The following is a 19,161-nucleotide window of genomic DNA, read 5'->3' on the forward strand; positions in this document are numbered from 1 at the left end:
AAAGCTTGAGAAATTTTGTGAAGAAACAAAAAATGCATTAGAAGTTACAGTATGAAAACCATAAAGATTATTTTGGGGCCACAAACTCGGACAATAATACGGGCACAGAAATTATGAAAAGTTAACAAAGTTCTGCAATGTTCACTAGTGATTCTTGTCACACACACTGACTGTTTTCAACCCAGTGGGGCAATAATTTTTCCAAATAATATACTAAATTTCCAAGAAAAAAAAATCCTATATAATATTTTATAACAAAAACAAAAGTTCTGATGTCGTATTCATAAACACTGGCATATGACAAACTAACAAAAACAGTACCTGACACTGAGAAGAATCTGATTCTTTCAAAGATGTAGCATTGACAGAAGGAAATAACTCTGCACAGTGACACAATTCTGCATTCATAGAACTTGAATGTTGCTGTAGTAACTTTTTCATCTTCTCAGCTGAAATATCTTCAATTCTTTTCATACAGGATAGAAAGTACTCATCTGTGTAAACAAACATAATATCCTATATAGCTGAAACAAAATTTTCTAGTACTTTAGGACAATTTCAAAGTATTGAAAAATAATTAAATATGAACCCAAATACAGTGTAGCAATTGCTTTTGTATTAACTGTTCATTGATAAACATACATATGTTACAGAGTTTATGGGTTAGTAAAATGGAAAGTCTGATTAGACAACAAAGAAAAGCATGGTTTCCTTAACCTTCTAGACACAAGTATGTCAAAGTGAATGCACCATACTTTTTACAATTACATTAAAAATTTAAATAAACTACCGAATTATCATTGAATGTCATTTTATATCCCACATTATAGCATATACCCTGGCATTCTTTCACTTAGTGCAGTGTTTTTTTACTTTATTTTTGTTTCAATATGTTTTTGGTTATAACAAACTAATATAATTACTCAGAAGTTTAAATTTGCTATTTTTAATGCAGTCCTTCCCTTTGTTTTAAATTACTTAACTCTATCAGTATTAACATTCTCTAAAAATATATATGATATATATATATATATATATATATATACACACACACACACACCCATGGGAGAAAAAACAGGTTTTAAAAGAGATAGAGCATAATATATCTTCAGTACTATATGTACATTTAAACATGAATATTTGCTAAAGATTATAACATCAATATCTATGTGCATTTTGTATATATACTAATGTGATGCAGTATATTTTTGGTATATTTTGCATGATACAGCTGAAAGGATAGTAACTCATTTCATCTTTAAAATTCAGAATGTCTGTCAGTATTTCATGTATTTATATGAGAATATTACAAGAAGATAACAAGTGCATGTTTCTGAAAGAACAAACTGCTAGATATGTACAAAATAAAAAAATCATTTCTTTCTGGTTTATCCAGATTTAAAAGGAGAAGTTAGTGGATGTACTACCATAAATTGGTTTTCTAGACACCCTGAAAAGTCATGAAAGATAACCTATGACATGTTACAACTGTTATTTGTACAACATGATCATTAGAACTATCAGGTCATTGTCATGGTTTCAATCTGAATTTGAGACCACTTTTTATTGGTTACCTGTGAGAAAGTGATAAGTAACAAACTTCATCTATTTAACTTAAGGAATAAGACATATTTCAACTATGCAGCTGAACATTTGAGTTGAAATAGCTTTGTTTTGATCAAATTTATGGGATGCAATTATGTAATAACTTGTACCAAAAAAACTACTAAAATTCTATAATAATAATTACAATGGACTAAAAACTCTTACTACTGAACAAAACACAAACTACAAAAAAATTATATACCATTCTGATCCTGTTAATTAAGATGGAAAAAGTGAAAACGTAAAAAATTGTGCATAGTTATAACATGGAAAGTCTCATACTGCAGCACCAGATTCTGTTGGTGAAGTATGAAGCACAAGGCAACAGAAAGAATAGTGGTAAAACAGTGCACTCCCAAAATAAAGCAGTGGAACTGAGAAATTTTTTATCAGATGATAAAGTAGTGCGAGCACAATGATTGGGATCAAAACTGCAAATAATATATAGGGGAGGTTTTCAAAATGTATGTGAGATTATAATGACCAAAATTGTGGGAAAAATTTAAAAATGCAACAATTTCCAAAGAAAGACATGGTAGTGGGTGAGAAAGTGTGAAGAAGAAGATGATGAAATTGAACAGATTATAGTAAAGCAATGAAAAATGAGGTTCTGAAGTAAGACAAAAAAAGATGGCACTGGCTACTACTACCAAACATAGGTTGTATGCAAAGTTGTTTAAAATGTTGAAGGAAAGATGGGATGGAGGAGAAAACTTGTTTGCAGACTAGCCAAAAACCAGGGGGAAGGAGATTAAGGTATAAACAAGGAAGTGAATTCAGTTGAGGAAAATAATGACAAAATGATTGCAAATGTTGCAAACATCAAAAATAGATGGGATGCATACTTCGCCTATTAATACTTTCCACATGGGACACAAGTCAAATACCATGTTATAGCATTTGTTGCCTCACATCCAAAATTTTACTGAACTTTTATTTTACAAAAGTATTTCAGTAAGTTTGGTATTAAACTGTATATTACTATTTAGAATACTATTTTAGTATTATATATTATTTATTATTTTAATTTAAAACTAAATATTAAAAAAATCTTAAATATTAATTTTTCTGTATCACATAGTATGGTGAATGCAGCACTATTTCAAATAAAATGTTTGTGATGTCCAAGTGCAAATCTGTAGTTTCTTATGAATTAGTAATTCAAATTACTGATATTGAAAAGTTATAACATAAAATCAGAACTCCTACTTTTTCCATTTGCTGAGATGCAGCTCACATACTAAATCAAATAGAATGGTCCAGTTCACCTCTTTCCATTTTTTGAAAACACTTTCTCATAAAAACTGCTTCTGTCTGTTACAAGCCAATAACTAATCAAAAGCTCAGAATTATCCCCTAGTGTCTTTTGTAACAATTTTCAAGTATTATAATGTTAACTTTTTTTTTTTATACAAGACTTCAAGTTGATAAAATTGAGACTTTAGTATGCTCAAAACTATATTTTTAGACCCAAATACAGCTCAATTACTAAACTTAATAACTTATAGGGAAATTCTATGATACTCTATAGTAATCTATGATTTTTTTTTGGTTGTTTCAAACAAATGTATCAATACAAAATCTAAAAAAAACTTTTATTTCTCACCCTTCATGAGCAAAATTTTATAATACTAAGCAACCTATGGCAAGCAGCAAACAAGTACAAAGGTAATAAATGGAAGAGAGAATTGTTTGCTATACTTATTTGTAAATAGTAATAACCATATATACATATATAACACTATGTAACAAAATTTTTACTTTTTCTTGTTTCTGGTCATTAAGTGTTATTTCCCAATTGCTTATGCCTAAAGTAAATGGAAAATACCTATTTTTCTCTTCAAACTTTGCTCTTGTGACCTGGGTAATGACATTTTCAAATTTACCCATTTTCCAGAAAATTCCAGGTAGAGTCAGTGCTGAGTAGCTAACAGAGAATTTTCTCGAACTGACAAGAGTCTTCTAGAATGTTGTAGAACTTACAAGAATTTTCAAGAACATTTTAGAATGTTACAGAACCTTCCATAGTAATATATATATACAGGGGCTCACCACTCACCACTTCAGTTTAGTTCTAGCTGCCTAAGCGAACACATAGACCTATCTGATTTTATCAGAGATGACATCAAGAAGCTGCAAGCATTCTCAAGATGCATTCTGCTATTATGTGGCCAATTTATCAAGACAAGAGCAAAAAAGTACTCTGTGAAAGAGGAACACAACAGCATCAAGACCTTGTTAGAAGCCTTGAAGTATTATAAGTATGGCTGGGAGGTTACAGAAGACTTCAAAATGGTGGCATTCTTGATGGGTCTCCAAGGAGGCTTTACTGAGTTTTCCTGTTATCTTTGTCTTTCAGACAGCAGGGATACCGCAGCACATTACAACAGGAAGTACTGGTCACAATGGACCGAGTTCTCTGTGGGGAGGTACAATGTCAAATGTGAATCACTAGTGGACCTCCAGGAGGTGTTGTTCCTACCATTGCACATAAAATTGAGTCTTATGAAACAATATGTCACAGCTTTTGATAAGGAGTCTGCAGACTTCAAGTAATTTCAAGACTTCTTCCTTAAGCTGTCTGAGGCAAAGGTCAAAGCTGGTGTCTTCGTTGGACCACAAATAAAGATGATCCTGAAGTGTACAGAATTTCCCAAGCTCAGTAGGAAGAAAAATAAGCCTCGGACATCTATGTCGCAGTGGTTTGGGGATTCATAAGGCCAAAAATTATGTGGAACTGGTTAAGGCTCTGGTGAAGAACTATAGCAAAATGTGCTGCAGGATGTCCCATAAAGTCCATATCCTTGATGCTCATCTTGATAAGTTCAAGGAGAATGTGGGAGCCTACTCAGAGGAGCAGGGTGATCACTTCTAACCAAGATATACTGGACTTTGAATGCCGCTACCAAGGAGCATATAAAAAAAACATAATGAGAGACTATATTTGGGGGCTGACATGTGAAAGTGATTTACATTACAGTTGCAAATCTTGAAAAATTACTCACTTCTAAACATTTTTATAGAACTTTAGTATAAATACATGTAAATGTTGATTCATATGTTGTTTTATTCAGACCTTATGTAAATGAAAATGTGCAAATTTGCTTGTTTTTACATAGAAAATAGGTTAATTTCTAAATTTCATTATCCAAGTCACAAAAGCAAAGTTTGAAGAGAATAATGGCCATTTTCTGTACTTTTACAACATAAGCAATTAAGAAATAACACACACTATCCAGGAACAAAATTTGTGTTACATAGTCTAATGTATTATAACTGAAATGTGACTGCATTTTATAAAATTGTAATCCACTAAAACAAAGCCAAGACAGGTTACTTTGTAAAGACTAAAGGTCATTTTTACACTCTTGGACACAGTAATATGGGTGCACATGTGCCACATCATTTAACTTCTGTAATGTTAGCCAGGCATGACTGCAAAGTCAGTATAATAAAAATAATACATATATATAAAAGTACTATGTTATGGCATTTAAGCTATTTAGACTAAATATTTGTGTTTTTGAGTCATAATATGTAGTCATTCTAGAATGAAAAAAGCATAAGTAATATTTATTTCCTAATTTTTACGGTGGTTATTAGATCAGTCAAACATACTAAACCTGTACAGAGATTCAACAGTAAAAATGACAGATAAAATTTAAAGTTTTTTCTTTAAAAATATTTGTCAATTACCTGGAAGCTAAAGATTTCAAATATGAAATCTGAAAATATTCGAAGGCAAAACTATTCTAAATCTTAAAATGAAAATTACCTTTCATGTTGGATAGGCAACAAGTGAAAAGAAAAAAAGGCATAAGACAAACATTTCCTTAAAAGCCTTAAGACTTTATAATAAAAATGTGATATTTTGTGCAACAAAGCTTTTTAATGTTTACCAATAATATGAGTTATAGCATTAAAGCTATAACAAGCACAAAATGGTTACAAGATTGGTGCTAGGGACCAAGCCTGTTCTGAAAGAGTTAAATGAATAGAACAAATGGAAACCAAACAAAAGCAAAAAAAAAAACAAAAAAAACAGGGAACTGACTGAACATATTACACTGGTGGAAGTACAGAAAGAATGTCAGAGAAAACGAAAAAAAGGAAAAGCATCAGGATAAATAATATATGTATTAAAGCACTTTAATAATAAAATAGACAAATTAGGACCTTAAGTGTTGTTTAGGCTTTTCAATGCTCTAATAACAAAAAAAAAATATATGCCTGGAGGGAAAGTATTCTTGTACAAACATCCAAAAGGATAGGTGAAATGTAACCATTAAAGCAGTGGTTCTTAACCTTGTTGGAGGAACTGAACCCTGGAAGTTTCATACTTGCATTCACTGAACCCTTCGTAATTGGAAAAATAAAATATGATTTTTTCAAATTCAAAACATAAGTAGATATTTCATTAGTGCACAAAATGAACCATGCATCAGTTGCATACAATATCAGTGTTCAAAGAACAAAACCAACAAAACACGAATTTCACACAAAATCAAAAACATAACTCAATGAACATTTACTGCAAATCAATGTGACTTTTGCTGCTGCCTTTCAGAGACAAGTTCAGAAATGCACGGCTTCACTTTGGTGAGTGCCACTCTTATATTATTTTTGCAACAAAGTCTGTTCTTTTTCTTTGTTTTTATGTCTACCATCCTCGAAAAGGATTGCTCACAAAGATACGTTGTAACAAACAGTATGAGTATCTCAAGGGCTTTCTTAGCAATAAGAGGGTAGGCTATGATTTGGTGACACCAAAACATTGAGAGCATTGTTGTTCTGAAAAGTTGCTGCTGAACCTGGCTCTGCTGAAGTTCAATGATTTCGAGATATTCATTATTGACATCTGCTGTCGCAACACTAAATGTGAACGGCTGTCTCACCCATGCTGGATATGACTCTCTGGTGGGGAAGTATCCGTCGAGAAACTTTGTGGGCTCATCTAAGAGCATGGCAATTGCTTGTTTCAGTTCCCCAGGTACAGAAATGTCTCCAATATCAAACACATCTTCAATCTTACTTATACAGTCGTCCAGCAGGGGAAAGTTTGCAAAGTTATCATTCTCTATTCATCGTTTCCATAACGGTAGCTATTTTTGAAAAGTCTTCAGGATTTCTTCCGCTTTGATGATGTTGACACGACTGCCCTGCATCTGTTGATTGAGAGCACTGAAGATACCGGCCATGTACGCCAAAATGAGAATGAACTCAGATTTTTCGAAGCAATCTGCATGACAATGTTGGTGCTCTCACAAAAACAGGGCTAATTCCACACGCATGGCAAAAACACGATTCAGCACCTTTCCTCGGGATAACCACCAAACATTAAAATGGTACAGAAGTACCTCAAACTTATAGCCCAATTCATTTCACAGCTCTTTGAAGATGCGGTGCTTCAGGGCACTATTTCGCACAAAGTTCACACATTCCACTACAATTTTTAATACTTCTGCCAATTTTGAAGGCAAGGTTTTTGTTGCCAATACATGCCTGTGCAGAATACAGTGCATTACAATAATGTGTGGTGCATAGGCTTTAACCAGCACACTAAAACCAGAATTTCGTCCCAGCATGACTGGAGCTCTGTCCAAACAAACTGCAGAAACCATATCCCACAAAAGATCATTGTCTCTGAAGAAGTCATCCACAAGTTTCTTCACCTCCGCTGCTTTAGCTGTTGTTGTAAGAGGCTTACAAAATAAAAAAATCTTCTTTTATCTCGTCATTCTTCACATAGTGCACGAATACAACAAGCTGGCTTAGATTAGAAACATTGGTGGTCAAGATGAAGGCTGAATTTTGCTGGGCTTGAAATCAGATCTGCAACTATTTGAGTCGAGATGTCATCGCTCATGTCATCTATTCTGCTGCTGATGGTGTCACTTGAAAGAGGAATTTGGGATAACCTATTTTCAGCAGCTTTTCCCAGCATGATATGTGCCATTTTCAATCCAGCTGGTTTTACGAGTGCTTCACCAATGGTGTGTGGTTTGCTCTGCTTTGCAATCAAGTACACAACTTCATACGATGATGTGAAGATCGGTTTGTCGATGGGTACAAAGCCGAGAACAGGCAAAATAGCCTTTTCATCGAACCTGGCTCTCTTTACCTTGAATTCAGCAAATATTATGTTTTTGTATTTCCCATCTCCATGCAACTTTAAGGAATGTTCTCTTAGTTTTGCCAGTGCTAGACTAGAATTGCTCAACTTGGCATTGCAAATCATGCATTGAGGACGCTGACTCTCATCATGTTCCGTTATATATGTGAATCCATATTGTATGTATTCATCCGACCACTTTCTGTTTTTGCTTGACATAATTAGTATGAAGGGATTGAAAGATTAAGAAAAAAAATCACAAATGATGCACGATTACTACAGTCACAAGTTGACTACTAAGAGCACGAAGTTCCCTGCAGCACAGATATTAAGGCAAAGTGATGTGACATGATCAGCCACAGCCAATGATGGCCAAGTGGAGCATGACTTTACGAATCATACAAGTGGGGTGAATGGAATGGACACACACACAGTGTGTGTGTCTTGACCTCTGCTGATCCCTGAGACTGACTCACCGAACCCCTGGGGTTTGATTGAATCCAGGTTAAGAACTACTGTGTTAAAGCATAAATTTGTTGTTTCATACAAGGATGCTTTGAAAAAGTGCTATGGATATAAGATAGAGAGCTATGATAGGAATAGGGACAGAAACTTTTGAGTATCTGCCTGGTAGATCAACAACAGATGTCACATTTAATTAATTTCTGTACAGTACATTGGTTTACAGAAGACATTTTAATAATGGAAATGAGGTATCTTATAAAACTAAATTCATTTTCTTAAACTGGCTACTAAACATTTCACTATGCTACTTCTTCAAGAGTGGCCCACCAAACTAGTGGAATGTTCATGAAGGAGCTGTTACTTGAAACACTGAGTGTCCAGTTAAAAAAAGATAAACGAATTTGGTGTTATAAGGTCATTTATCTCTAATATTAGGATACCATATATTTATTGAGAGGGTTGACAGAGAAAAGTCTGATAAAAGTGGAAAAGACCTCTATGTGGCATTCACTGACAAGGAAAAAGCTCATAACAGAGTGCCAAGGAAGTTGATATACTAGTGCTTAAGAAAAAGGAATGCACCAGAGCTATGTATGAGGCTGATCATCAATATGTATGAAGTAGCAGCAATATTTGCAAAGTGTGTGGTTGGTGCTGGACCCAATATTTAAAAGAATAAAGACAAGTGCCATGATCTATGTCATTTGCACACAATGGCGTATCTTGTGAATAGAACATAAGTGAAGTCAGAAAGGTTGAAAGGTTGTCTAGGGATACACTTTAAAAATACGTAGGACAGGATACATGGTAGCAAAATTCAGTGGAGAGGAAGTAAAAGATGATGAGATGCTTCTTGATGGTTATGAGTTAAAGAAAATGGAGATATTTACATATCTTAAATAAACTAAGAAAGCAGACAAAGGAGTAAATTAAGAGGCCAAGAAAAGAATAAACAAGGTATAGATGAAGCAGAAAGAAGGTAATGGAGCAGCATGTGATAAAAAGATGTCAAAAAAGTTGAAAGGGAAGATTTATGAAATAGTGGTAAGACCATTCATACTGTATGGACTTAATGCTAAAGTTCAAGAAAGAAAGAAGAGCAGAATGATGAACATGGCAGAAATGTAGATGTCAAGGCATCAAAGAAAGACTGATGTAGAAAACAAAATATTAGTGAGAGGAATGAAAGTACCCTCAATTATGGAGAAGGTAAAAGAACTCAGCTGCATGATAAGACAAAATATGTTGGTAAGAGAGTGATAAATGTAACAGTAGAAGGGCAAGAAGAAAACTGAAGAAAAGGTGGATGGATGTAGTGAGAAAAGACCTAAGAAAATATGGTCTGAATGTAGCCATGACACTGAACAAGAATGTTGAATGTGTGACTAAGTTCAACGATAGGAAATGTAGCTTATAACAAACATAATTTGCTTTTTGAAGAAATAAACTAATTTATTATCATCAGCAGAACTGGAATTGGCATTATGTTCACCAAATAATCTAAAAGAACCCACAGAATGATAGAATATGTTAGAATTATCCTTCATAAATTTTATGTGACAACCAAAGATGTTTTTTTTTAAAGAAGTTTACTCACCTATTATATTCTGCTCTTAGATTTCCATAGAATGAAAGAAATGTGTGGTTAAATTTAAAAAATGATAGTATTATATGGTTTACAAAGCTGCATGTATTATTTCTACATTTATAAAATTCTGGCAAATAAAGCATTAAAAATTTATCTTGGCCATTATGATAAATCCCCTTTTCTATAAAAGCTATTCAGAGAATCTTATCAACTAATGTGAAAACTTTTTGAATTTATAAATGTATATGATAATATTTTATCAAGATGCTACACTTGTCTAAGCTTTATAAACACCATTACTTATATTTCAATTAAAAAAAAAACCTTTGGAAAAATCTCCCTGTAGGTAGTTAAAAACCTGTGTGAAAAGTTTTGTACATAACATGTTCTCAGGGAGCAGATAAATCCAAGTTTAGTGTGTGGTCTCTGTATGCATGATTACAATAATACAGTGCATCTCATGGTTTTGTGGTGTTAGAAATGAAACATTTCTATCTCAACTTCTGCTCCTTTCTGGTCCACTACTTTACATACTTTTGTAAATTTTTAACATATACAAAGCATGATTAGAATTGAAATTTAATAAATACTCTTACTTGTTGAACTGACAATTTCATGTGACAAACTTATATGCTCTCAGTATATAAGCTGTTTATTATGCAGCTTCTTACAAATAATCTAAAGTAAACTGTCAATTGTTTTTCAAACACAGCTTTATTTCAAAACTATTATTTTTGGGTGTTAAACTACATGGAACCTGTAGTAGATTTGCATATGTCAGGTTGCTCTATGAAACTAACAGTGGCATTTTGGAGTAAATTATTTTACACTTACAAACCTTGCTATACATGATAATCTAGAACAGGAAATATCTATTTGTATTATCGTATCTACACAAGTAACCAATGCCAATCATATCTTCATTCAATACAAGCAGCTGAAAATTAATCAACTAAATTCCATCAAATGATATCTTAATTTTCTACGTATGTAACCATGGAACACAGTTCACTTAAGAAGTACCTTCATCTTTTATTTATGATTTCCAAAACGAGTAATTAAAACAAGCAACATACATTATCTTTAAAAGGGAAGAGACATGAGTGATAAATGCTATTGAATATCAGCAATGAAACACCATTACAGCTATATATCGAAGAATAAGTACTGGTCAAAAGTAAGGAAGAGCCACAGTTATTCCAAATGCTGGAATGCAACTATTCTTGAATATTTTGAATAGATCTAAACACTCTTTCATCACATTATTAAAAAAAAAAGGTTTTATATCCGTTTCAGATTAATTTGATTCTTTATGTTTAAGCACAAAAATACACAGTGGGTTGTCTATGCTTTGCCCACCACAAATATCAAAATCTGGTTTTCAGAGTTATACATCTTTCAACTTACCATTGAGCTACTGGATGACATCTTGGAATAATAAATATAAGCAGTCAAAAAGCAGGGAAAATTATTATACTTCTATTCATTAACAGGTAAAAAATACAACAAATGAGAACTGACACAAAAAAGCAACAAACAGTAAACAACATTAACCTGAACTAAGATTTGACACTGCAGCACATACATTTCAAGTCTTTATGAACATTTCTTTGATAATTTTAATGGTGAATTAGTCTCTACAGTCACTATGCTACATTTTAATTGGTTGTTTAATATTTATTGGCTAAAGCAACTGAGCTATCTGCACCAAACAACCAGTAAAAAAAAATGTAATATAAAAGTAAAATCTTTACAAAATATAAAAATTAATCAAGGTAAAAATAAAGAAAGTTCATAAAGTAGATAAAAAACCTTAAATAGAATTAAAACGGCAAATGGCTCTCAACAATTTAAATTCACAAGGTAAATAATGTCCAGTATTAGGAGTAAACCTATGGAAAAAAACATGTAAAAAACAGTACCATCATTTAGAGTCATAATGATGTTATAACAGTATAACATGAGCTATTTTCAGTTTAGTGTCACAAATGCCACACATTGGTAGATAATTCTTATATAAAACACAAAACAAGTTAAAAAACTGTGATCAATGTATAGGCTATCCAGGACAACTCCCTTTTTCTGACCCTTATGGAAACAAGACAGCCAAAGAGCAACAGAAGGTTTGATCTGAAAAAGCTTGTTACCATGTAGCTCACTCCAAGTCTAATACGAAGTAGCATCAGATGAGACTTCAATACAGAACAGTAGTCCATATATGGGATAGCATCTTCAAGACAGAGGGCCTGGCAGAACCACAAATCAGAGATCCATAATACAGCTTGAAACATGAGGGCTTGATAGATCTTCAACACAGAATATCAGTCTGATCCCCAAGAGGTAGAAGAGAGGATGCAGAGGATGTTCAGTGCCCCTGTACAATTGAAACGTAGCTGCTTGATGTGTGTAATGAAGGTCAGCTTAAGGTTAAAGATTAGCACCAAGATCTTTGACTCAGGAACCATGGGAAGAACATCATTACTGAGATGGATCTCGAAATCAGGGTAAATACCCCATTGGCAGCAAAAAGTGCATGCAATCAGTTTTAGAGAAAGAAAAGGTAAAACAGCTTGTTGTGGTCCACTTCAACAAAGAATTGAAGGCAGTCTGAAGTTGCTGCTCAATAAACTTCCCTCCAGTTAAATAACTGATACAAAATGAGTAAATTGTTGACATAGAGCCAGTTTGCAATGGTACGAAGAAGTTGTGCAGTTATGCAGTAATATTCACACTGAAAAATGTGACATTAAAGACACAGCCCTAAGAACTGGTGATGCACCAGGCATAAATAACTTTCTAATCAGAAAACAAGATCAAAAGGACAAGGGAAATATACTGCCCACTGACTTTACAAATCTTGTCTCACAAGATTTTGTAACTGGTAGTGGAAGAGGTACTAGTTGTGAGCTTAACTCGAAGATTCCTTCTGCCTTCGACATCTTACCCATTGATCATGGACATGGGCCTGCTGGAAAACAATATGGTTTGAAAGTGTGAGATACCTATGAAAGATATCCCAGTCCCATTTTTGAGCCTTCCATCCCATTTGGCTGGCAGGATGTCTCCATGAATGAGAATACCATGGAAAAATATGTCTAGGTTTTAGAAATAGACTGAGCAGCTGCATGTACAATATAGCAGTCACTGCTACCACAAAGTCATCTATCAACAACATACAGAAAATGGCAGGATCAAGTTCTGAAAGAGCAGTAAAAGAAGGCCATTTAGCCTGGTCCAATTTTCATCTAGGCACATGAGCTGGTTGACATCAGTCACTGCCAGTCTCCCTCAAAATGATAGGAAAATGATCACTGCCCTGTGGGTTACTGTCAACCCTCCAGTAAAAGTGAGAGAAAAGTGAAGGGTAGCAGATACAGAGACCAATTGCAGTAAAAAGACTGACTAGGTGCATGAAAATAAGTATAAGAACTGGTACTGAAAAGAGAAGGGTTGTGATCTGAGAGCATACATTCTACAGAATAACCCCTCCCATCAATATTAGCACCACTCCAGAGGGGATTGTGTCCATTAAAGTTCCCCAGGTTAAAAACAAAGGAAAGCATCAACATGTGATTGATCATAGGTCTCTCCAGCCAACAGGTAGAGAGAACAAACAGTAATGGTATGACCCAAGGAAGCACAGATGTTTTCAGCCTCCAATGTTAAAGACAGGGCAGTAACATGTTGGTCAACCAGCAGTGCTACCCCTCTATGCACTCATTCATCACACAATCTGTCAATCCAGCATAAAGAAAACTGCCAAAACATGACTGTATCAGCAGGTTTTAGAAATGTTTCCTGCAAGAAAATACACATAGGATGATAGGAATCAATAAAGGCTTTAATGTCATCTAAATTAGAATGCATTAATAATGACAATTTTATTTAGGTGGAGAAACCTTTGATTTATGACCACATCATTTTTCTTTATTAGAAGGAAATCTTTCAACCTTCATGGCTTCTGCCCTGGATCAAGTGGGCAGGTTTCTATCAGTGGATTTAGGTTCCACCAAATAAGGGGGAGAATGAATAACCATTCTACATCTCAAGACCAAATAAAGTGAACCCAAGTAGTCACCAAAAGTAATGGTAGGAAGAGAGGAAAAGTAAATGTGAACTTGTCAACATGCTTATCAAAAGAGCACAACAGACTCTGCATACAGTTTGAGAATGACTCTGTTGGAGGCATGGAAAGACCTGTCTGCACTCCTACTGAAGCAGTGAAAATAGTGCATCAGCAAATGTCTGAGATTGAGGTGGGGACAATAACTTCTGATGCTTGGGTTGAGAAATGTTGTGAACTGTTTTAAAATGTTGTACCTCTTTCTTCTCCAACCACATTTGGCAAGAATGAAAGTAAAAAGGGTGAGAGCCACTACGACTAAAATAGTAAGGGTCCAGTTCATACTCACAGACATAATGGTCTTTGCCAACTCAACAAGCATATGTCAAAGAACCATGACTTGATGTCTTCAAGTGACCAAACTGCTGACATTGGAAACATTAGAGAGAGTAGGGAATACATGGCAATACCGTACAATTCAAATAACCCCGCTTGACAGCTGTGGTGACATAAATGTCAAAATTAGAACACTGGTAGGCAGCATAATTCAATGCTTCAGCGTGAAGACATGCCTCACTGCAGAAACCAGCAAGATCTCTGATTTTGGGAATTCCAAGAAGCATGGGGAGTAACCTCAATGGGTATATCCCGAACTGCCTTCAAATTCAAGAGGAGTTCACTGTATTTTGGAGTAGATATTTCCACCAAGATGTCCCAAGAATACAGCTTCTTGAATGACTTAGGAGAGCCAGCAAGTACCTCTAATTCCATCTGAACAAAAAAGGGAGACTTTTGCCCTAAACATTTGTCTGACAAAGAATGTAGTATGAGAAAATAAAGTACAGGTTTAGAAGAAGGTGAAGACTGTTGTTCAGAGTTTTTAAAACAGGGCCATTTACCAATGAGTTGTTTTTATTTGCAGAATCCATAATAAAAGAAGAAAGATTCAGTACATACTAATCCCATCCACCATTATATTTAGCATTATATTGCCAAACAACAACACTGCAGCAATGCCAGGGTTTCGTAATCACTATACCCTAACACCAGCATAAGACACAACACAATGTCCACAACACCTGTTGAGAACATCCAACTCTAGTTTTCAGTTGACATTTGATCCTGGGAAGGGGGCACTCCAAGGCTATCTATTTACAGAAATTCAAGGTCAAAGCAGTGTGTTAGGGTTAGATCCCTAAATCATGAGGATCCTCTCCTCCCCTTCATGGGTTGCCACTCATGGCCAACACGAGTGAATATTCAGACCCCAGGAAGTAAAATGAAAGTACATTTCAGTACAGAACCTTCTCTAGGAGGTTCCCTCACCACGTGCAGGAATCCACCTCAAAAGGTAAAAGGCTAAATCTAATTACTTAAAAAACCTAATGGCACATGGAAAATCTGAAATGATACAGAGATGTAATGGTCTAAGATGTGTCTGTGTTGGTAGTTTCCCACTTTAAATAAAGTACCATATTAAAATGTATTATAGCTGTTAAAAATTAAGAGAAATAAGCACTTAAAATGTGGTGAAAAGATACTGCTTGCTGTTTTTATCCAATGTCACCTTGCTCTTTATCAGTATCAGAATTTGAATGTTTAACTCTCTCACTACAGGCTCAGACCAAAGAAACAACTTTATAACCATTCTGTGCTTGTTAGTTTTCATACTATAACTTTAATACAGTACAAAGTGACTTGTCTTGACTGTGTTCTACTGAACCAGTATTTTGTCAAATAGAGTCACATAACAGTAACAATACATTACACATGTGAGTGTGTGTGTGTGTGTGTGTGTATATATATATATATATATATATTACTATTTGCAAATAAATCCTTAAATTTCAGTTACATTTTTAAAACAGAAAACATTAAATATACAAATACAGAAAACAATAATTTCTATTACTTAAGATTGTAAAGAAGTTTGCACTTGCTTGCTATACATCTTGCATATTAAGCCTTGATGAATTTTGCATGTTGAATATGTAAAACTTTTTAGAATTTAGACATACATTTTAGAATGAAATAATTATAAGGTACTCCTCAAAAATAATAAAATTCCAACATAATGTATCAGGCTTACAAACAAAACTGTATTTGGGTCTAAAAAATACTGTTTTACAGACAACATTTTCACTCCTCCTTTCCTTTCCAGATTATAGACAAAGCAAATAATCTTGGGAAATTATCACCTCAAAAAGGCTGATAAAACCAAGTGGAGAAAACTCAGAGTTTCTAACTGGCTATAAAAACATGATAGAGCAAAGCAGGTATAGATAAGCAAGTATTTTTTTAAATGTAAGAAGTGGGTGGAGCCACCTTGGATGATTCTATAAATATATTAATATCACAAAAAATAGAAGAAATAGGAGGTTCTTAACTTATATCCTAGCTTGTCAATATTGATAATTTAAGTATCTAATTCATAATAAACTACAGACACAGTATTTGGACATCACAAACACCAATTCTGCATTCAACAACACACAAGACACAAAAAAATCAATATTTAGGATTCTCTTTTTAATATTTACTTTTAAATTAAGATTTTTTTTCTGTTTAACTTATACACTTCTATATATCTGTAGAGTTAGTATTTAACTTATAATAGTGCCATTAAGCCATATTTTATTTTGCTGCAATTGATTAGCAAGATCTGTATATATTGTTGGTCTAACTAGATCTTGATATTCAGGAGGGAAAAATGTCATTCAGACTTTTTGTTCATGTTGAGCTATATATGCAATAAGATTTTATCAGATCTTCAGGTATTATTTTATTTATATAAGAAGTACTAAATGATGTTTTGTTTTCATGTGTATAATTGACAAGATCTTTCTTAATCAGCTTCCTGTAAATGATTGTTGTAATTATATGATAACGTTTTATCTGACATCACTCAGATTAGAAGTATTAAATTATATGTTTTAGTTGCATGTGATTAGCAATATCTGTGTAACCTTCTTCCTTTGTGTGGTTGATCTAATCAGATCTTGATATGCAAGATGAAGAAATGTCACTCAGATTTTGTGTTTATGGTGAATAAAACCTTACGATGCTGATTATTTTTTTGTTTAGAAAGTCAGCCATATCATGGCTAACAACTTATGATGGAATTATGGCCCATAGGAAAATATTAAAACCTTTTATTAATGAAATCAGCAGAAGTAAGTTTATTTTCACAAAATATTTGCTGTTATAAAGTGTTAGTTTGACACATTTTTAAAAAAACAGAACAAAATATAACTGTACCTAAATGACTATTACGAATAATGGATATAGAAGTTAATATTAAAATTTTGTCAACAAATGTAAAACTTGCTGTTAAAAGTTTTTTTTATTTACTAAATAACACTGCTTCCATGTGCAGGAGACAATAGCATGGAATTTAAATGTACAAGTTATCCAAGAGTAAATATTGTGTAATTGTCTGCTGCAGTGTTCATACATTTTTGAATAGGGGGAAGATAGTATTTTAAGCTTATTTTGTAATTTTTATAGTAGTTATGAGACCAGTCAAATTAACTGAGTCTGCACAGTTAGAGTACAGAAAATAACAAATAAAATATCAAGTTTTGCTGCAAAAAAAAAAAGCAGAAACATTTGATATTCATTTAGGAGATTTTTATAGGTTAAAGAAATGAAAACTAAAAACTGCAAGATAAAGTATTTTCAATTTTAACATGAAAATCATTTTGCACTTGGACTTGTCAACACTCTGACTATACACTTCTGAAGAAATTTCTATACAAAAGGCTTGTAACATTTACCGAAAATTGGTTAAATTTTGTGAAAATACATTTAGTGTTTTCAGAGTTATAGTATATATAATGCAATGGTTTCATAGTGGTTACAGTGTTTTGTAAAATACACAAGCCAATATTCATAGGGTCAGAAAACAAAACCTATATATTTTTCATCAGATACTAATGATTTATAAAAAAAAGTTAAAAATCATTATTCTTTGCATAACGTTTTTCCATGGTATCTTTTATCTGAGTAAATCTTTGTCAGTAATGGGCAAGAGTAAATTTAAATGTTTGGTATTTGTTAGATATTCTTTTAACTTGTAAAGGCCATACTGTCATCTAAGAAAAGCAATGCCACTCACTATAAAATTCCTGTAGAACGTGGTATACATACTTAATTTTATCTATTTTGATTCAAAATAATATCTTGTTCACTTGCCGACTACGGCTACAATACACTTTAAATTCTGAGGAAACATAAGCACACTTCAGGTGAATTTTTATATCAAAACTTACCATTTTCTGTAGTGATCTCATTCATGAAGTTAGAATCAAGTACTTGACTGAGAAGGGCCTGTAAAACAATTTCAAAACTCTCCCGTTATGACTCTGTTCCTTTCTTTACTGCAGAATCAGATTCTCCATTCCTAGATATATTTCAAAATAAGCATTTATGCATATGAAATACACATATCACTTACATGCCTAAAAAGTTACATTATGCATTTTTCAAACGAAAGAAAATGTGCATTTTTATGAAATTATCATCAAGCTAAAATACTAGAAAACTAAAACATGCATACCTTCATTTTTAATTAGCTAAATAACATAATAATTATACAAATACAAAATTAGAATATATTACATTAAAACAATATTTAGCATCATTACACTGTTACAGTCCATACCATTTACATCTAACCATGTTCTATCTCATGCCTGTGTAGTTTCCATTAAAAAGATTCCATGATAACTGTTATATTCAAGGCATACCCACCTCCTGCCTAATGCTTTCCATAATTCACCTATAAGAGGGTGATTGTTTTGCAGCATATATTTCAAAAGTCTGATTTTAAAAAAATCCATAAGCTTATATTAAGCAACTTGACTTGCATGTATTTTCACAGAGTAGCATAAATACCAAAATATAGACAAAACAGTACTGATATTTTGTAAAAGCAACGTGCATAAATTACTTGCGTCACAATACAAATTGTAATTCTACTTGATTGTGTTACATACTGGTATCTGAGATACGTGGAATGTTTTTGACACTGAATTTGAAGTTTGTGGACTCTCATCTCTTACAAAACACTTTGCTTACTACAGCTGTGATACATCTTGTTTCATGTTTCTTTCTCTTACTCCACGTAACCTGTTTACCAATGACATTCAGTATAAAGAATAGCTTCATCTTGAAAAGTTACAATTCCCAATCTGTACATGCCTTTATGATCCAACGATATGAATACTTTCCATGGAATTGGCTATAACACACTTTTACTACAGTATCACAGTATCTTAAAAAATGCCTATGTCAAAATACAAAACATTTCATTCCACTGAAACATCA

General features: G+C 33.3%; 1 protein-coding gene across 1 annotated transcript in view; it reads right to left on the reverse strand.

The window, feature by feature from the left end:
* Positions 1-321: 321 nt before the first annotated feature.
* LOC143255605 (uncharacterized) overlaps positions 322-19,161 on the reverse strand; it is a 94,918-nt gene continuing 76,078 nt past the window's right edge. The window contains exons 7-8 of the mRNA XM_076511493.1: positions 18,105-18,235; positions 322-494 (exon numbers count right to left, since the gene is read on the reverse strand). Coding sequence (XP_076367608.1) covers positions 18,190-18,235 — 46 coding nt within the window. The 3' untranslated portion in view covers positions 322-494; positions 18,105-18,189. The remainder of the gene's footprint in view (positions 495-18,104; positions 18,236-19,161) is intronic.

Source organism: Tachypleus tridentatus, chromosome 7, assembly GCF_004210375.1.
Source record: "Tachypleus tridentatus isolate NWPU-2018 chromosome 7, ASM421037v1, whole genome shotgun sequence".
Lineage (NCBI taxonomy): Eukaryota > Metazoa > Arthropoda > Merostomata > Xiphosura > Limulidae > Tachypleus > Tachypleus tridentatus.